The 19,276-nt window shown below is 44.9% G+C and overlaps 1 protein-coding gene and 1 long non-coding RNA gene across 2 annotated transcripts; one reads left to right on the top strand and one right to left on the bottom strand.

Moving 5' to 3' along the window:
- Positions 1–6,654: 6,654 nt before the first annotated feature.
- On the top strand, positions 6,655–10,214 carry LOC147982511 (receptor-like cytoplasmic kinase 176). The gene is made up of 6 exons (XM_087514435.1): positions 6,655–7,038; positions 7,284–7,612; positions 7,750–7,885; positions 7,991–8,133; positions 8,233–8,356; positions 9,492–10,214. Exons 1-6 carry the CDS (start codon positions 6,954–6,956, stop codon positions 9,959–9,961), a joined length of 1,287 nt encoding a protein of 428 aa, XP_087370561.1. The 5' UTR covers positions 6,655–6,953; the 3' UTR covers positions 9,962–10,214.
- Positions 10,215–11,873: 1,659 nt separating this feature from the next.
- On the bottom strand, positions 11,874–15,826 carry LOC147982510 (uncharacterized). The gene is made up of 4 exons (XR_015599214.1): positions 15,306–15,826; positions 14,901–15,014; positions 13,015–13,184; positions 11,874–12,264 (listed from the first exon to the last, which is right to left on the bottom strand). It is a non-coding gene; the product is annotated as an uncharacterized LOC147982510 (long non-coding RNA).
- Between the last annotated feature and the right edge of the window lie 3,450 nt (positions 15,827–19,276).

The raw sequence follows: 19,276 nt of genomic DNA, 5'->3' as shown, positions 1-19,276 counted from the left end.
AAACGTCAGGGCGAGAGGGCCACGCACCTCTCGTGTAACACTTATTATTTGGAATTAATTAACCGACCGGACAACACACCTCGTTCAATTAAGTATATCAAACTTGTCAGGTGCAGTAATCAGGTCGATTACTTCAACGAGAGGAAAATTATGTATGCATTCATTCGAAGGTTACTTTTGCCTTTTCCATTGGACTACTTAACTTACTCTAGCTGTAGAAAACTAACTTGTCGTACGTCTGCGTGTTGGACGACGCTTTCGACTCGCACGTGACGATCAAGGTTTTAACCTCTTTTGTGCGTGGATGAGGCCCCGATTGGCTTGTGGTATTTGTAGCAAATACACATGTAAAATATACACACGTAAAAGAAAACCGGATGGATTCCGAATACCCACTTGGCTGGTCGTTTTTGGGCTGTAGAATAATAGTTTAACGCGGTAAATCCATTCACGTTGATGGAAAGTAATCTGGTAGAATAGTTTAACTCGGTAAATCCATTCAACGACAACTTCCACCTTTTTCTCCATTTGACTAGACTTTACGTGGGCGTGGATGAAACTTCTGTTGGTCCAAAAAATCATTTTCACCAGGACTAACGTCAGATTTCAGCTTATTAGAGCTGGAAAGCATGTGAACAAAATCACCACGTCATGTACTCATGTAAACTACTAAATCACAACGACACTTGCCAGTTAAGAAAAGTCAGGCTAAAAAAGATTAGATTTGTCTACTATGTTTTTTTAACAACATTGATCTGCTATGTTGGGGTTTTTATCCAACGGTCGGGAAGTGGTAGCTTTTTGTAAACTAAACCGACAACTATTGCGAAGTCGTAGTGATTTAAGATGGATTGTAGCAAAAGTGATACTCCCTCTCATCCATAATTTGAACTAAAATCACGACACTTATTACAAATCAGAGGCGGTAGCTTTTTGTTAGGCATCCGAACTGTGGTATTTCTTGGAACAATTGCCAAAATTGTGGTAGATGGGGAAAAATGGGCGCATGCATGCATGAACAATTGGCCGAGTTGAGTGGAGTTGGATGCATTGCATGCAGTACATGGTGATACAGCGACGCCAGTAAATATTGACAGCCACAAGCTGTTGCAATACATGGACCCAGGAGGCATCCACCATGGCCGTTCAGACCGATTGACAATGGCCAACTAGCATAGATTCCTTTTCTGTGCTGACATGGCAGAGCCGCCGCAGATAGGTCACTCCGTCGGCTGGCTGTTGAAGATGGAGTAGATAGAATCGCATATGCATGCATGGTCGATGCCCGGTTCACACGTAGTAATTGGCTACTTGCTGCCAGTGTCCATCCGGCATGTGATGGATCCGGCGCATCCGGTTGACCTTTGCGTGATGTTGGCCTTTCTCTCGATAGCGGCCGCTACCAGCTCGACCAGCTAGCTGCCGCCCCTGTGCCCTCTCTCCACGGGCATGCCACGTACGTCCGCCGGTGTACATCGCCAGCAGTCAACCGGTTAGACTTGTGTGGCCGTGCAGCCAGCCGGTGTGCCAAGTTATAGTCAAAGGCTCACGAGCTCATTTGTTATGGTCTCATATGATGCATTCAGGAACCAGCCCGGACCCGCCGAGGAATGAGTTCATAGGCGTGCAGCCAATTCGGCCCATGTAATACATGCATCCGTTCATGACTCCGTCAGGCCGGCGACCAACGACGTTTCGTGCTTCCGTGATCGTTTCTTCTTTCACGCGTTGATCAACCTACCGCGCATTGCTGAAATGGTGATAGTTTATGTAGGCGAATTACGCAAATTGACTAATTATTTATTTAGGGCGTTCTTCTTTTTTTTTCCTTTTTGCGGGTAATTATTTACGGCACTCTAAGAAATGACCAATTATTAGGGGCGCATGTGCATTCACGATTGTATTAACTCTTCCTCCTGGACCGATCGATGTGGTCGACTAGAAAGACGATTGGCGATGCCATGACTCCCTTAACTGATCGGTTGCTGGAAACCGAAAATGATCTCCATGTCCTATTAATTAACCGACCGGCCAATAGAATATGCGTGCATTCATAGAGATGAATGTATTCATCTGTGCTACTTTGCCAAAAAAATAGACGACACTATTACTCCCTTAATTGATCACTTGTCGGGAAGAGATAATTATCTCCATGTCCAGTAGAGATCGGTTTACCCTCGTAATTATTTAACCGACCGGCCAACATACCTCGTTTAATTAACTAAACTCGTCAGCTGCAGTAATCAGGCTGAGTACATCAACGAGCGGTAAATTATGTATGCATTCATTCAACGACAACTTTTGCCTTTTCCATTGGACTACTTAACTTACTCTATAGCTTAGCTCGGAGCTGTAGAAAACTAACTTGTTGTCCGTTTGCGACAACGCTTTCAACTTTCCCACGTGACGATCAAGGTTTAACCTCTTTTTGTGGCGTGGATGAGCCTTCTTTTGGGCCAAAAGATCGTTGTCATCCTTACAAAATACTACCGGTCACATTTCAGATAGTGCGATACAGCGTGTGAACAAAATCACCACGTTCGTATCCTTCAAAAAACAAATCAACAAGTACCCCAAGCTCCCCTAAAAGGATTATACGTTCGGACCGAGATGTTTCGACGCCACAAGCCATCAAACGTTGTCTCGTATTGTTCGCAGACCAATCCAGGTGTCTGTTTTCTAGCAAATTGGAAGCAAAGAATGGGGCTTTGCGGGAGTTTGTACACTAGACATGTAGGAGTCTGACACCCTGAACCACTTAAACTGAGGCGGCGCCCATGCATTTGATGCTGGACGAACTATTTCCCCGCAAAACCACGGTCCGACAGAGCAGAAAAATCATTTTTTTTTTGCACGGACTGCATTTGAATTATGAGCATCAGTCTCTTTTGGGTTGTAATAGGGCGCTATGCATAGAATTTCAAAATGGTCGGACCTAGGCGGATGTTTAGGGGATGCAATTGGATGGTGGTCATGGCAAGTAATGGAAAGGGGATTTAGCATGCCTGATTCAAGAAAGGAGGAGGATGGCATCGGCGATAGTGGTAATATTGTTCAGGTTGTTGGTGGCTCTCCCATTTTTTTTTCTTGGCATTCCTATTATTTTCTTCCTCGACCACCTGAGCTGAATTAGAAGCGATAAGATGACGACCACATGCTGCTTGCACGCAGCGTCTGGTGAATGGGATCCGCCCCCAAGCTCGTCTTTGATGGTGGAAGCCGTTTGACACATATTCTGGTAGTGGCTCCTTCAGTAATCTTGCGATATGGTTGGATCTTGTGAAGAGAGAGGCACCCTCTCATTGTCAGCCACCTAGGTGGTGGAGGAGACGTTGGTCTATTCGTTTCTGCCTTTCTCCATCTGATTGTCGTGTCAGAGACGGGTTTTCGATGTTTGATCTGGAGCATCCACTGCTGCTCCATCTGGTGTTCATCCTCAACGTTGTCCCGCAACAGTTTAGGTTGCTCTCTGCCATGGACTATTCCGACCGAAGGGCTACTCTTTTCCTCCCGGCCACGATGCCGAAGGGACGCAGGCCTGGCTTCGTCCCAACGTCTGTTTCTTCTCCGCCATGTCGACGACGGAGCGACAACGAGATTCGCCTCTCAGGTGGTCTTGTCATCGGTGAGAGGCAATCTTGATCTGGCGGTGAAGCTTAAAGACCGTGGATCGTGGATCACATTGCGATCTTCCTCTCTTATCCAGGGTCATTATTTGTAAAGTTCTTGGGCTGAGTTATAATTTTACATTTCTTTGGGTCATTTTGTCAACTGTAATGCAATGCATATTTCAATGAAGTCATTTCGGTCTTTCTGCACCCGTCTCCTTACAGAAGCAGCACACGGCATGTGCACACACTAGCAAGGTATAATGCTAGACTAATAGAGCATGTGAAATAAATTACTACTTTTGTTCCAGAAAGTGTTCTCTTAGCGGCAATCAAGCCGTCCCGCCTAAATTGACTGCCCAATACTCGTGCGCTAACCAACAATTAGCAACAGTGTGTCTGAAGCAATCTCGATAGTCCGATCGGCATGGGACGGCTGCCACCGATATCCAACACACCACGCCACCTCCACTGACGCCGGGGACAACCTGGCCAGAGACAACACACGTACGTGTGCGTCCGTGTTCGACGACATTTTGGACTTTTCGCACGTGACGATCGAGCTTAGTACAGTACAGTAGTTTTAAACCTCTTTTGGGATGTGGATGAAGCTTCTTTTGCTCAGACAAAATCGGCGTCGCCCCATATTAACACTACCGGTCAAATATCTGCTTAGCGCCGGACAGCGTGTGAACAAATCACACTGTCTTGTCAAACTAAATCCCCGTGTTATGTCACACTAAATCAACACGCACGGCACTTGCCTGAAAAACGGGTCAAACTTAAAAGATTATAATTATTTACCATGTCAGGTCTTTGTATTCTTCTTCTTATTATTATTTTGAGATAAATTTGTACTACTGTTTAGGAGGCAATGAATGGTGTAAGCGGTGTCCTACGAAATAGAGGTATCCAGAATCTGGGCCTGTTCATGGGCAGCCTGGCCCAAAAGACCCGGGCCAGGCTAGGGCACTACTTTTCCGCCCAAAGCCTAGATCAAAAGCCGAGAAGCATGAAATGAGGTTCAGGTAATTTTTTTAATTAAAAAAGAGATATAATAGTATATTTAAATACCTTGAAAATAATTATTTTAAATAACAAGTGCACTTGTTCACATTTTTTGGGCCGGGCCGGGCCGGGGCTTGGGATTTCCATTTTGGGCATTTTCCAGCCCGACCCTAGCACGACTGAGTGCATGATCAAGTTTACCCAACTCTACCTGGTCTGTCGGGTGCTCCTTTAGGGCGCCTTTAGCGCCAGAACTGCTCCTTGGCGCTCACGCACCCCCATTGGTGGGGGCACGCGCAAGAAGAAGAGCAAGCGATCGACTGGCATAGTCACTCGATCGTGTTTGACCTGTCGTAGTGGACCAGTGGACTTTTCAACCGTTCAATTTTGGAAAAAAACGAAAAGTAAAAAATCACAAAAAAGATTGTGAATTCAAAAAAGTCACGGATTTTGAAAAAAGTTCATCTATTTGAAAAATTCCATAAATTTTGGCAAAAGTTCTTCGTATATGAAAGTTTTCATCGATTTTGAAAAAAAAAGATCATCAAATTTGAAAAACATATCGACGAATTTGAAAAAGTTCATCGCATTTGAATTTTTTTTTATCAAATTTGAAAAATGTTCATTGATTTTAAAAAAATCCATGGAGTTTAAAATACCATCAACTTTGAAAAAATGTTCAATTAATTTTGTCGAATTTAAAAAGAGTTCATTGATTTGAAAAAGAGTTCATTGAATTTGAAAAAAAATTCATGTCTTTAAGGAATAATAAGAAAATAATTTAAAGAAAATAAACAATTAATAAATAAAAACTAAACACAAAACATGTCCAGAAAAAATGAAACATAAAAAGGGGGAATGGTTGGTAAGCTTCTGGAAGCTTCCCAAAACCAGGAGAAGGGGGAGGGGGTAATGTGGTGCGTTTTGGGCCGGCCATTTAAAATGAGAGAAAGAGAGAGGGAAGAGGGTGCGCTACGCACGAGAAAGGCTAAAGCGGCGCTGAAGGCGCCGTTTAGGAATTGCCTGGTCTGCTTGTGGTGGTGGCGGCAAAGTGTGCTCGTCTGTTTGCTTGGGCATCTACCATTTCGCCCTTTGGTGCTCCTTGACATTCTTCTTCCTTCTCGAAAAATCCAAGCGAGCTATGGGTGGTTTATCACCGACCCTTCTCGTAACCAAGCCATCCTTCAGGTGCAGCACATACGAGCTTGCGCTCACAATGGCGGAGCTAGATAGACCGTACATCACGGGTAAAGAATTACGACAATGAGCTAGTTAGTGCCTGCCTATTAATCCATAAATTTTTTTTGGCATGATTGTATGAAATTGAAATTGAAGCTTCTCTGGCTGAGCCGGGAACGGTCGCCCAGAGCTAGCTCCGCCACTGACTGTTGAGGTGGACGTTTTTTCTGTCAAAATACGGCGCCTAGTCCTTCCATCAGTGCAGACTTTTAAAAAACTTGGCTAGCACGTCAGTTCAATGTGGGATCGGAGGCACAAGGGCCCGGGATCAAATCCTGGTCAACACACAAATAGTTGCGATGTAATTAAGATCTTCGTGTACGTCCATATGATATATACCCTCGTAAAATTGGCATGGCAACGAGGATGATCGTCGAACGTTCGTTACTAGAGCTAGCTAGACGGCGTCGTAAAGAGAAGCAGGAGGCGGTCGGAGAGAGCGGCGCACGCATGCGCACACACTAGCAGAGTCCAACGCCGGTGAATAACAAACCCATCCGTCCCACAAAGCGTTCCCCCGGCGGCAAGCCGTCCCGCGCAAATTGACCACCAACGATTTACCAACCGCCACAAGAAAAGCCAAGCCGTTCGAATCAACCTCGACCGTCCAATTCAGATCCGACGGCTGGCACCGATCCCCGACCCGCCACGCCACCTCGACTGACCACCGGGCCCCCTACGCGCTTCCCGGGCCCACATGTCACCGGGCGGAAGGTTCGTGGCGGAGGGCGTCCGGTATAAATTCGGGGTGGGAGCAAAAGCTCCCGAGAAGAGCGAGCACGCGCATCTTCTTCTCGCCTCCTCCCTCCCCGCCCGCCCGCCCGCCATTAATGCGCCCCTCTCCTACTGGGGCAAGTGGTCAACCAGCTTAGCACGGGCAGGAGCGCGAGCACGAGCGAGGACGGCCTCCCCTTGCTTCCCCGTGATCGATCGAGGTCGACGGGGACAGATAGGAAAGTCAGAGGAGTACGTAGTATATATCAGGCCTGCTCGCCGGCCGGGGTGAAGAGATAATTTTGCTGTTCGTCCTCGCCTCCGAGAAGAGCTCTCCCCTGCCTGAGAATCCATCGGTCCATCTGACTCTGATCGCCGGCGGCCATGGGGAACTGCTTCGGGAGCAGGATCGGCTCCGACAGCCCCTACAAGAGCAGCGGCGGCTCCGCCTCCCCCTCTTCCTCCTCAGGTCAGCCTCTCCTCCTCCTCCTTACCGCGCTCCGGCGTGCATTCGCCGCCTAATTAATCTGGTCTCTACCACCATCACACACCTTTCCCCAGACTCTTCTTCCTTCACTTTGGACTAATCTTCTTGTCTCACTTGCCTGGAAAGTATCTTTTTTCCGGTCTCAATCCAAGACCAAAATTCAGATTTTGCTTCCATTTCTTGGCTCCGATCTCGTTCTAACCGTGGCCAGCCGTTTGGTTGATCAGGATGGGTGTGGAGGAGGAAGGGGAAAGGGGGCGCGAGCGTGTCGAGCAGCCGGGTGTCGTCCTCGCCGTCGACCACGGTGCCGCCGACGCCGCGGAGCGAGGGCGAGATCCTCCAGTCGGCCAACGTCAAGAGCTTCGCCTTCAACGAGCTCAAGACGGCCACCCGGAACTTCCGGCCCGACAGCGTGCTCGGCGAGGGCGGCTTCGGGTCTGTTTTCAAGGGGTGGGTCGACGAGACCACCTTTGCGCCGGCACGGCCGGGCACCGGCATGGTCATCGCCGTCAAGAAGCTCAACCAGGAGGGATTCCAGGGCCACCGCGAGTGGCTGGTCAGTCTCCACCTCCTCTTCTCTTCTCTGAACTACTCTGTTACTGAATATGTTCTGAACTTTCTGAATCTCTGCATCTGTTGCTGAAATTTTTGAATCCATTGTTACTGAAGATATGTTCTGAATGTGATGTGCAGGCTGAAGTGAACTACCTGGGTCAGTTGTCGCACCCCAATCTTGTCAGGCTCGTCGGGTACTGCCTCGAGGACGAGCAGCGCCTCCTCGTCTACGAGTTCATGCCGCGAGGGAGCCTCGAGAACCATCTTTTCAGAAGTAATTACCAATGAACCTTCCTTTGGTCTTTCATTGATCAGTTAACCACACCTAATCACTTGTTGAGGATGTTGGTGGTAACAAGTTTGGATGATGAATGTGCAGGGGGCTCGCATTTCCAACCACTTTCATGGAACCTGAGGATGAAGGTCGCGCTCGGAGCGGCCAGGGGGCTCGCCTTCCTCCACAGCGACAAGGCCAAGGTCATCTACCGCGACTTCAAGACGTCAAACGTTCTCCTTGACTCGGTATGTTCCTCTTACTTTCCTTCTGATTTGAAAGAGCAAATAAATTCTTCACAGACTTCTCAAATGCTAAATATATCGAACCATGGATGGAATTTGCAGAGCTACAATGCTAAGTTGTCAGATTTCGGGCTGGCGAAGGACGGGCCGACCGGCGACAAGAGCCATGTCTCCACAAGGGTCATGGGCACTCATGGATATGCCGCGCCCGAGTATCTTGCAACAGGTAAACTAAATCAATTTCATGAACACATATTTTAATCTGATGCAGCACATTATTATAAGTACTTTATACCCTTTGGTGTTGCTGAAACGCTTCTAATTTGGGGTTGTTAAGAACCTTCAACTTTTAGAATACATATTTAGCATGAGACAGATGCTACAAATGCTCTGAACTTTTAGCAGAATACTTTTCTTGACAGTTCTTATCAAGAACAAAAAGGGTTGAATAATGCCATTGTTGTTATGCGGTAGGTACGGTTGGATCATACGAGTCTCCGGATAAAAAGTCTCCTAATCCGTTTGGCAGCTTGTGTGTGTCCTGGGGCACCAGGAGAAGCAGTGAAGAACACACCAGCCTTAGAATTCTTGGTCCAATTTTCCAGTTAGGTAGCAGCACAACTGGCCCAATTTGGTCATGGTTTCAGACCTAACTATTGCAGCTGGACCCATTCACCACATGTGTGCTAAAACCAAAACCAGATTGATTAATCAGCTGTCACCACCACCATCTACATAAATAATCCGTACTTTTTGAAATGATCTGATTGGATGGCAGGTGATCTATGCACATATATAATGATCTAGCAGCATATATAACAATCTTGCAGCTGGATCAGCATCCATTTGCTATTTTGCTATGTACTTTGTGTACCAGCAGGTCAATGGCCAGCAGTGCCTCTGTACTTGCTCTTATAGTTCAGTGGTTCCTAGGTAGGCATGAGCTGTGTTAATCACTATATGATACTGATACCAACACAGTACACTAGTCCAAGTTGTACTAACCAATGCCTAATCCACCCTAAAAAACTTATATCTAATCCGGTTAAGACGGATCATTGTCCGTTCCCTCTGCAGCATCTGCACATGAGCCAGAAAAAAGGTTGTGACTTTGATGCCCATGGGATCTTGGATGGAGTATCCAGTGGGATTAAATTAACACATTGCTGAGTACGATTATCTTGGATCGAATATCCAGTAGGATTATTATCTTGGATGGATGGAGTATCTAGTAGGATTAAATGATTGATGCTTTGCTTGAGTGAATGGATGAATGAAAGTTAACAATGTAGTAGGAATTAATTATTAATGGGTGATGAATCATTCAGAGAAATTAATGGTGATGGTGATGGTGATTGCAGGGCATCTGACGGCGAAGAGCGACGTGTACAGCTTCGGGGTAGTGCTGCTGGAGATGCTGTCGGGGCGGCGGGCGCTGGACAAGAACCGGCCGTCGGGGGAGCACAACCTGGTGGAGTGGGCGCGGCCGTACCTCACCAGCAAGCGCCGGGTGTTCCACATCCTGGACGCGCGGCTGGGCGGCCAGTACTCGCTCTCCGGCGCGCAGAAGACGGCGGCCCTGGCCATGCGGTGCCTCTCCGGCGACGCCCGGGCCCGCCCCGGCATGGCGGAGGTGGTGACCGCGCTCGAGCAGCTGCAGGACGCCAAGGAGACGGCCGGGGGCGCCGGGCAGGGGAAGGCGTCCGGGGGGTTCGTCAGGATGCGCGGCGGCGGCGGCGGGAGCGGCGCGGGGCGGCAGCAGCAGCGGCGGCCGGAGCCCATGGCCGTGCGGCGGCTGCCGGCGGCGCCGCTGCGGTCGCACCCCGAGTGATGGGTTGTAAAGGTCGATGATGATGTACGAGTAGTTTCTGAATGTTGTTAATGTAGCTGGCTTCTTCTTTGCTCTCGCGAATCCGGCGTCCGCCATTTCTTTTGCTTGTTTAGTTAGGCGGCATGATGATTGGCGACGATGGTCGGCGGAGCTTTTTTGTTTTGAGGCGACTCCGCCGCCGTCGCCGTCGCCGACTCCACCCGATGGAAATGCGCCGGGAAATAACGTGGAAAAATTAGCGGTTTTGCTTGGATGGATGGATATGGATGAACGGATGGATGCCAGAGACTGAATGTTGGCAACTGTCTCGGTTTCTTGCATGGTGTGGCCACGAATTTTATTTTTTTGAGGCAAACGAAATTTTGTTGACGACGGCCGACATGGTTGGATGTATTGCACATTTTTTTTACTAGCAAAAGGGCCCGGTGCATTGCAGCGGGAGAAAAAAAAATCATAATCTATAATGGCGATGACCACATTTCGTTCACATCTCCTCACATGATTTTGAAAATTTGTTCACAAACGCAATCAAAATGTTTCTTTTTTAAAATTTATTAACAAACTGAAGCAATGTTCACATTTTTGAAAACATATCGTGGTTGTCAAAAACCTTGGTAGTTCAGAGAAACATTTTGAATTTCAAGAACCGTTTTCTATAAAACATACTATAATATTCCGATCCACCGCGGCAGTTAATTCTTCAAAATTCACGAGGGTATATAGTCACAAAGAATCAGAAGCATTACTGTTTACCTACATACCTTCGATCATTCGTGAACATTTTTACAAATTTGGAATATTTTTAAAAGTTGTGAACATTTTTAACTATTTACAAACACTTTTTTTAAATTGTGAATATTTTTTATATTGGAACGTTTTTAAAGAATTTTCTTTTAAATCAGCGAACAATTTTAGAATAGACGAACATTTTTTTTCGAAATTGGTGGATTTTTTTGAAATTCATGAACAATTTTTGAAATGCATGAACATTCTCTGAATCAATAAACTCTTCTGTAATTCATGAACTGTTTTTAAAATTTTAGGGCAGTTTTCTCAAATGTATGAACATTTTTTGCATTAGAAAACATTTTTTTCAGTTTCATTAATAATTTTTAATACACAGACTTTTTTCAAAATCATGGACTTTTTTTATTTTACGAACATTTTTTTGAATATCAAACATTTTTAGAAAATATCAAGCATTTTTTGAATTCGCAAACATTTTATGTTTTCTTGAAAATTTTATTTCAAAATTATCAGCTATTTTTAATTTAAAAAGTTTTTAAAGTTCCAAATTATTTAAAGTAGAGAAAGCAAAAATGGAGCAGAAAAGTAAAAATAAAAAAACCAAACTAAAAAATAGGCGGCTGCACATGGGCTGGCCCAAACTGGCGTGCTGTGTTTTCTACAGCGCTCAGAGCATAGTATAGTAGGTCCCTATGTTTGGCCGGCTCGGGCGGGTGATTCCCTGCAAAACGTTATTTCTAACTTATAGGTGGCATTGGTGGATAATATTTGCAACTCTTTGGGGCAATTTTAATGATGTACCACTAGAAGCAATAGAATTTTTAATATTACTAGCAAAAATGCCCGTGCGTTGCAACGGGAAAAAAAATATCACACACCCTCCTTTCCACCCTACTGATGGTGGTCGTGGTGTCCACTTGATCACAAACACATCCGAACATGGTCCATCCAAAGATGATAAACCCATCCATAAAAATGTAAAGCTAATTTGTAATTCCATAGAAATGGCCCTTGTAGAATCCATACAAAACTCAATCCAACCGACCATTTTATAATGATATGTTCATAAACTTTAGTTGTGCTATTACTGACCATGTTTAAATTGGTAATAAGAAACTTAATGACGCTGCATGTTGTTTGCGAGTAACGTTTATATTCTCTCACATAGAAGAATTGCTTCTATTCTTTCAGGACAGAACGATACAACAAAACGTTTTAGAACGCAAGGGGTCAAAATACTCTGAATCAGATTATACACTCTGAAATATAAATTTAGGCCATATACATTCCGCTTTTGCAGCTAACCTACCAAGTATTACACTTCTAGGACCAAAAAGTTGAAAGTGGAATATCACAACTTAAGTATTGAACTAACCTCTACTTGAAAGCATTGCACGCATTTGTGAATCCAAGCATAGTTATCTGGAGGAAATAATTCAGCAAATACAATATGCGTAGACTATTCAGAGATCTCATGAGAGGTGAATTGATGCCCAATATATTGAGAAACAATACACATGTTTCAGCAGGTAGTTCGATTAACTGAAGCAAATTATCTACAAAGAATAGAAAAGGAAATGAGTACATAATCCGGGGACCAAATTGGTAAACAATACCACAATCTTGAAAAGAAACATCAACATCAGTAAATATTAGAACACCACAACTACAGTCTTGTGCCACTTGCGGTTGCACCCCATGAAATGGCAAGGGAACCGCACATAGTGTCGAGCAGTTGGCTTTGCCTGACTGAGCAGTGGCAAACAAAACCTTCAGAACATTTTGTAAGAATTTTGGTAATTTTACTACATAACAATTCTCCTAATTCCTAACAAAAAAACATTACCCAAACAACTGCAGGATTTTTTTCTCTAAAACCTAGACTTGTAAGAGAAACATCCACAGTTCTACACAAACCAATGCTGATATCGTTTGCAGAATTTCCTGAGTTCGTTCTTGCTACTTCTTCACAAGGCAGTCAGTCAATTTGACAATTTTTTCAGTGCTCAAATATTGAAATATTTGTTCTTATAGCAAGTATGTTCAGAGGACCGTAGAGAAAAACAGGTTTGTATTAATTGACTTGTTAATTGACTCTCTACAGCCCCTCACAAGTTATACACAAACACAATCGTCAAAATCCGGAGCCGACCCTCAAGTAAGCTAGCTAGGTTCTGGGCTTAGTGCTGAAGTGCATAGTACAGTGCTACATCACATTACAGGGAGACGATCATACGACAATCTCAAGAAGAAAGGGAAGGGGGAATAGCAAGGCTGTTTCTGAGGATGGTCGAGGCATCACATACCTCTGGTGTAGCCACCGTTGGCAATATTGGATGGCTCGACAAACGTTCTGCTACCTCCAGCGAACTCGGTGCTTCCCTAACTATTTTTCTTTGTTGGCTTGCATTGCTTGTCTATACTGTTAGATCAGCAAGTGACGAAGCTCTAACTGCCAGGAAGGCTATCTTCCCCTCTGCAATTCACAACCAAGATATAAATTGTGTGACTGCATATTATGTTATGAATAAAAGAGAAAACACATGATATACAATGTTACAAAAACTGTTTTGGACAATTCTAACTTGTAGATAGCTCAATATGATTTTGCTTTGAAATAAAACTTAAGCATAAATGCCCAGAAAAATTAATGAACAAAGTAGCAGACTAAAATATTTACAATAAAAAGGATATATTTGATCACTAATCCTGCTACAAAACATAGATTTTTTTTGTCGCATCAGGCAAAGATTCTTAATGTGAGAAATTTAATCTACAGTAACGACCAGCCACTCAGTTCACACAATTGTACAATCATTTTATTTAGGGAAACATATGTGTCGCAATGGATACAAAATAGATAAATAAATGTGTTTAGAAACCTGGAAAATAATTATCCAAAAAAACCTATTTTATTATTCTAATGATTCAAAATGAATGGCGTCAAATATACAACATATGCTCATGCACATCCAGCCACTTCGTCGACCACTATTTATTCACCTTGCAACTAATGTTCATATCAACAAAATGGTTCATATTTTCAGTTTCAGATGAAGGATATGAAAGAGAAAATGATGCATGTAACAAGCCTTTAGACGTTAACGAAAACACAAAACTATATGGTACAATACTTCTTTGTATATAGCTATGACTGAAAAATTAAATGGTCAATGAGAGGGCAAACAAATCACAGGATTTTCTTTTGCATATCAATGTCAGTTAGAAATAAACAAAGAATTATAATCAGAAGAAATAAAGAAAGCGCAAAATTTCTCAAGAGCATATGACTACAAACAATCTAATCCACTTCCACTAAACTTTTTTTGGTGCATTTCCTCATCAAAAATTGGCTTTACTAAACGTCGGTGCCACCTAACTACCAGGTCCATTGAAGGCCCAACTTCAACCAGCTCCATTCTAGGAATATATGGATTTTGTAGTTCTCAACTCCTGCTTCATAAGATCATATATGTGGTAATCATAAGTCCATCCAAAAGATTGTTGATCCTCTTCTTTGAATGAGAGGCGTACACTCCTACTGCAAACACCATTATAACAAAGGAATATGACATCTTTCAGCAGTTATAGCAGACAATAATATTCTCTGGTTAATATACAAAGGAAAATGAAAAGATTATTGTAACAGGCACGCAAAAGGCTTCAGATAGGACCTATATTGTGCTACTCAAAGTCAATATCTAGCTCAAAAAGTCAATGTCAAGCTCAGAAAGTCATTTCATTTTTGAGAGCCTCACCGATTTAATCTTTATTTTCTCAAGTGAATAATAATTCCTCATTGTCACTAAGAATGCAATAAAATTTAGGGAGAACTCCAGGGATACCCCTTCTCTCAAATGGCCTGATGTTGTTGCTATTCATGGTGTAATTCACAGAATGCTTCAAGGCGAAAAAGTTCTGCCAGCACGAAGTTCAAACTGTACATTATTGCCATGCTCAATCTGGAACAAACATTAGAGCACTGGTCTAATGTGGGAGCCAGGGAAAAACACATACGTACTATTTCTAGTTGCTCCACATATATGGTTCGAAAGAAACAATCTTTTCCAATACCAACTAAATTAAGATTTACATGTGGTTATTTGTACAAACCATGGACTACCTGCAAGAAGCAGCGCAGACAAAAATTCCAGTTCAGTCTCTATTAGAAAGGCAAGGTAAGCGTGCAGACCTCATGCCGAGACGAGCTGATGTTGCAGGCAGCGAGGAAGGCTCGGCGTCCTCTGACTATGGATGCACGCCGGCCAGAATCACGTAGCCACGGCTCCGACCAGAATCACCGTGTCTGTCCCGGATTAGAGAGAGGGAACAAAAAATTACAAGCATGGTTTTGGTACGGATTCACAGAAGATCGTAATCAAACATCACGACAGCATACTGTTTGGAATTCAGAAATCCATTCAAGTCATGCACCCCAAAGGATGATCCATCAGTATATAGGATAAATCACCCAAGAATGATTACCAACTCAAGCATCATGTTCTAGAAAAAATATTCAGGCACGCCATGGTTGCCAATTCAGAAGATGAAGCACAGCAAACAGGCTGTTAAGCCCAATTCTAAAAATCAAACATACCTCTATTGAATCTAAGGCTAGCGTAATCCATAGCCTTGCCTGGCAAGCCCGCCGGCCGGTCGCCGGAGCTGCCACCGGTAGTGACCGCCTCCCTGACTCTGCGCCCCCTGCTCCTTCTCCTTTCTTCCTTTCTCCCTCACGCCCCGTCTCTCTTTCTATGGATGAGCAGGACGCCGCTGCCACCGGAGCAAGCCGCCGCACCAGCAGCCAGATCGGTCGTTGCCGCCCCCGGATCCGCCCGTATTACTCGCACCGGCGCCGCGGCCTCGCGTCACCCACCGGCCGCTTGCCCGTTCCGACGAACTCCAGCGCCGCCAACCTTTTCCCCTGCGTCGAGGAGATGCTCGAACCGCTGCCGACCGCTGCGTGGCCCGGCAGCCCAGCCACATCGGCAGCTCGCCCGCGTGGGCTGCGCGGATGGCCGGACAGGAAGACCATCCGCAGGTGGCGGCGGCGCCGGCCGTACCCCGGCTCTCCTTCGATGCATACGTGCCCGTGTGTCTTTTTGTTTCCAACCCTTGTGTTAGGCCGAATAAAAGTAAGGCCCAAGCCCAGAAACGAACGAAATGTTTTCTCACTTTAAAAGGACCGCGCGTTTAATACATGCAACTACAGGGGGTTTTGTCGAAACCTTACTGGACGAAACGTTTTCTGACTTAAAAAGGGACCGCGGGTTGAATAACTAAAACATCAGACACTTTTCAGCAAAAATACCGACGACGTACGACCAGAAGCAACATCTGGTTTATTATTAGGGAAAGAATACCGACGACGTATGACAATATCTGGTTTATTATTAAATTATAGGGAAAGATAGGGAAATATTAGATATAGATATAGAGGTATAGAAAAGTACGCCAATTGTGTATCATGATTTATAGAAAAAGACTAAATTTATGATAAGAGGCTTACATCGGAAGCAAACATCAGACAAAAATCCACACCACTCCATCTAAACCCTAGCCTACTCTCTCACAAACCGTTGCGGGCCTCCAACTCTAACACCGACATCTTTCCGTTCGGTAATCTCTCTTAGGATCTGGTTTTTTAGCACCAATGTTCTGATTTAGTGTCCCCTGTGGAGGACATACGCGTTTCTCTGCTTTCATAGTGACCAGGCTGTAGTGATGACAAAAGAATCAAAGCCAAGCTTCTCCGCCTTGCTAAAGTTGAGTCCTGTCATGCAGCCAGCAAGTGATGAACATGTCATGTGTCGCAGGACATTGCACATTTAGGCGAAGCTCATGGAAACAATTGTTCCAGACCTCACAAGTGTATACACACATTGCATCAATATATGTTCGACGTTGTCCTCCTCATGCAGGCAAGTAGGCTGAACGCTGATCTTGTAAGCCGTGTTAAGCATGACGGGCAGAAGTCTAAAGTTGATGTTGGGCCGCAACTACACGAAGATTTTACACTTCAGAGACGCCCAACTCCTCCATATGGATGACGCGAAAGGAACTCTGGTCAAACTCTAACATAGCTGATGATAAGTCGATCTAGTTGTGTACTTGTGATCGTCGCACCAGGCCAAGCAAAATTGTCTTGCTCCCGAGTGTCCGGCGACACTGAAGCAATGGCTTGGCAAAGATGCAGGAATTGCATGTGTGTCGTGAAAGACAGCTCACCCAATATATCGGGCATCCATCTGATACTCTCCATCGCCTGGAACACAGTTCTTGGTGCAAAGCCATAGATCCAACAGTCTCATCGAAAAAAAATATGATTGCTGTTGCCAACCTTAATTTTGACCAAGCTGTCAAAAACCATTCGAGCCTCTTTGCCGTCAGTCATGTGAATTCCTTGCCACGGCCTCTCCCGATCAGCGCGTCCCAACCATTCCCAGCGTACCCAGAGCACATGATTGCATGTGTGTCATGAAAGACAGCTCACCCAATATATCAGGCATCCATCTGATATTCTCCATCGCCTGGAACACAGTTCTTGCTGTAAAGCCATAGATCCAACAGTCTCGTCGAAAGAAAACATGATTGCTGTTGCCAACCTTAATTTTGACCAAGCTGTCAAAAACCATTCGAGTCTCTTTGCCGTTAGTCATGTGAATTCCTTGCCACGGCCTCTCCCGATCAGCCCGTCCTAACCATTCCCAGCGTACCCAGAGCACATGATTGCATGTGTGTCATGAAAGATAGCTCACCCAATATATCGGGCATCCATCTGATATTCTCCATCGCCTGGAACACAGTTCTTGCTGTAAAGCCATAGATACAACAATCTCGCCAAAAGAAAACATGATTGCTGTTGCCAACCTTAATTTTGACCAAGCTGTCAAAAACCATTCGAGCCTCTTTGCCGTCAGTCATGTGAATTCCTTGCCATGGCCTCTCCCGATCAGCTCGTCCCAACCATTCCCAGCGTACCTAGAGCACATGATTGCATGTGTGTCACGAAAGACAGCTCACCCAATATATCGGGCATCCATCTGATATTCTCCATCGCCTGGAACACAGTTCTTGCTGTAAAGCCATAGATCCAACAGTCTCGCTGAAAGAAAACATGATTGCTGTTGCCAACCTTAATTTTAACCAAGCTGTCAAAAACCATTCGAGCCTCTTTGTTGTCAGTCATGTGAGTTCCTTGCCACGGCCTCTCCCGATCAGCTCGTCCTAACCATTCCCAGCGTACCCAGAGCACCAATGCTTGGAGAAAATGATTCTTAACACCGAGGCCACCGAAACAAGTTGGGTTGTATATGGTACTCAAAGCCACAAGGCACTGCCTGCCATTCGCTATTCCCTTTGTGCCCCAAAAACGAGCACATCCAGGTATCTAGCTCCTGAAAAACCCAAACAAGTGCATTCACTATTAGGAAAAAGCTTATCAGTAGCGTTGGTTTTTTTGCTACCAGTAGCGTAGGTACACGCGCTACTGTTACAACACTACAACTATTTTTTAGCAGTAGCGCTTGTTTTGCCCAACGCTACTGGTAAATGATGATAGCAGTAGCGCTTGTTTTTTTGCCAGCGCTATTGGTAAATGATGATATTAGTAGCGCGTCCATGATACACCCACGCTACTAGTAACGAATTAGGATTTAAAAAATAATATAAAAATCTACCTATTCCAGTTTAGACATACATTTCAAAGTACTCATATACATGCATTTCATAATACATACATTTTATACATACAGTCAATCATACATATCTGATATAGATAATTAATACATATATATACACAATATACGCCACGCCTATAGGTCGTCGGCGTCGGCGCCTTCACAAGCCCGTGTTTGATGGTGTTGATGCCATCGTCATCACCGCCGCTGCAGCACGGTGAGGATGTCGTCGTCGTCGTCACCGCCGCAGCCCCATGTCGATGTCGATGTCGTCGTCATCGTCGCCGCCACAGCCCCGTGTCGATGTCGATGTCGTCGTCGTCGTCGCCGCCGCAGCCCCATGTCGATATCATCGTCGTCGTTGCCGCAGCCCCGTGTCGATGTCGATGTCATCATCGTCGTCGCCGCCGCAGCCCCATGTAGATATCGTCGTCGTCGTCCCCGCCGCAGCTTCAAGTCCATGTGTTCCCTACTAGGAACTCACAAATTCTGGAATTAAACAATGAACCAAGACCACTACTAGGAACTCACAAAGAGCCTGGAGCAGAGCACTAAGTAACAATAGCAGAAACAAAAGCATATAGCAGCAGCATAGTATATATGAATTACAAGCAGTACCAAACAGACCAATCCTAGAAATTGGGGGAAACCCAACTTAAGAAGGATACAGTTCTAGGCATGACCACAAGTGAAAGGAGATAAGGAATTCCAAGGCAGTACCAAATCTTATTATAGACTCTGAATACAAGCTTTTGAGGCAAATTGCAACAAGCAAAGGCTGTGCACCAAGTAGAAATAATTCCCAGGTCATTCGCAAGAAAGCAAGAAGGCATCAGCAACAGCAGATGTATTTCCAACATTGTACCCTTTACTGTCAGGTCATTTCAAT

The sequence above is a fragment of the Triticum urartu genome, chromosome 3A (genome assembly GCF_056163025.1).
Source record: "Triticum urartu cultivar PI428250 chromosome 3A, HENAU_Tu73, whole genome shotgun sequence".
Taxonomy (NCBI): domain Eukaryota; kingdom Viridiplantae; phylum Streptophyta; class Magnoliopsida; order Poales; family Poaceae; genus Triticum; species Triticum urartu.
The sequence above is the reverse complement of the archived record's forward strand: the minus strand, read 5'-3'. Positions and strand labels throughout refer to the sequence as shown.

Bases quoted from the DNA above. Each gene is read 5' to 3' on its own strand.
- LOC147982511 (XM_087514435.1), top strand. From the start codon at position 6,954: ATGGGGAACTGCTTCGGGAGCAGGATCGGCTCCGACAGCCCCTACAAG. The intron at 7,613-7,749 runs GTCAGTCTCCAC...TGTGATGTGCAG, and splicing joins AGGGCCACCGCGAGTGGCTG to GCTGAAGTGAACTACCTGGG. The intron at 7,886-7,990 runs GTAATTACCAAT...ATGAATGTGCAG, and splicing joins CGAGAACCATCTTTTCAGAA to GGGGCTCGCATTTCCAACCA.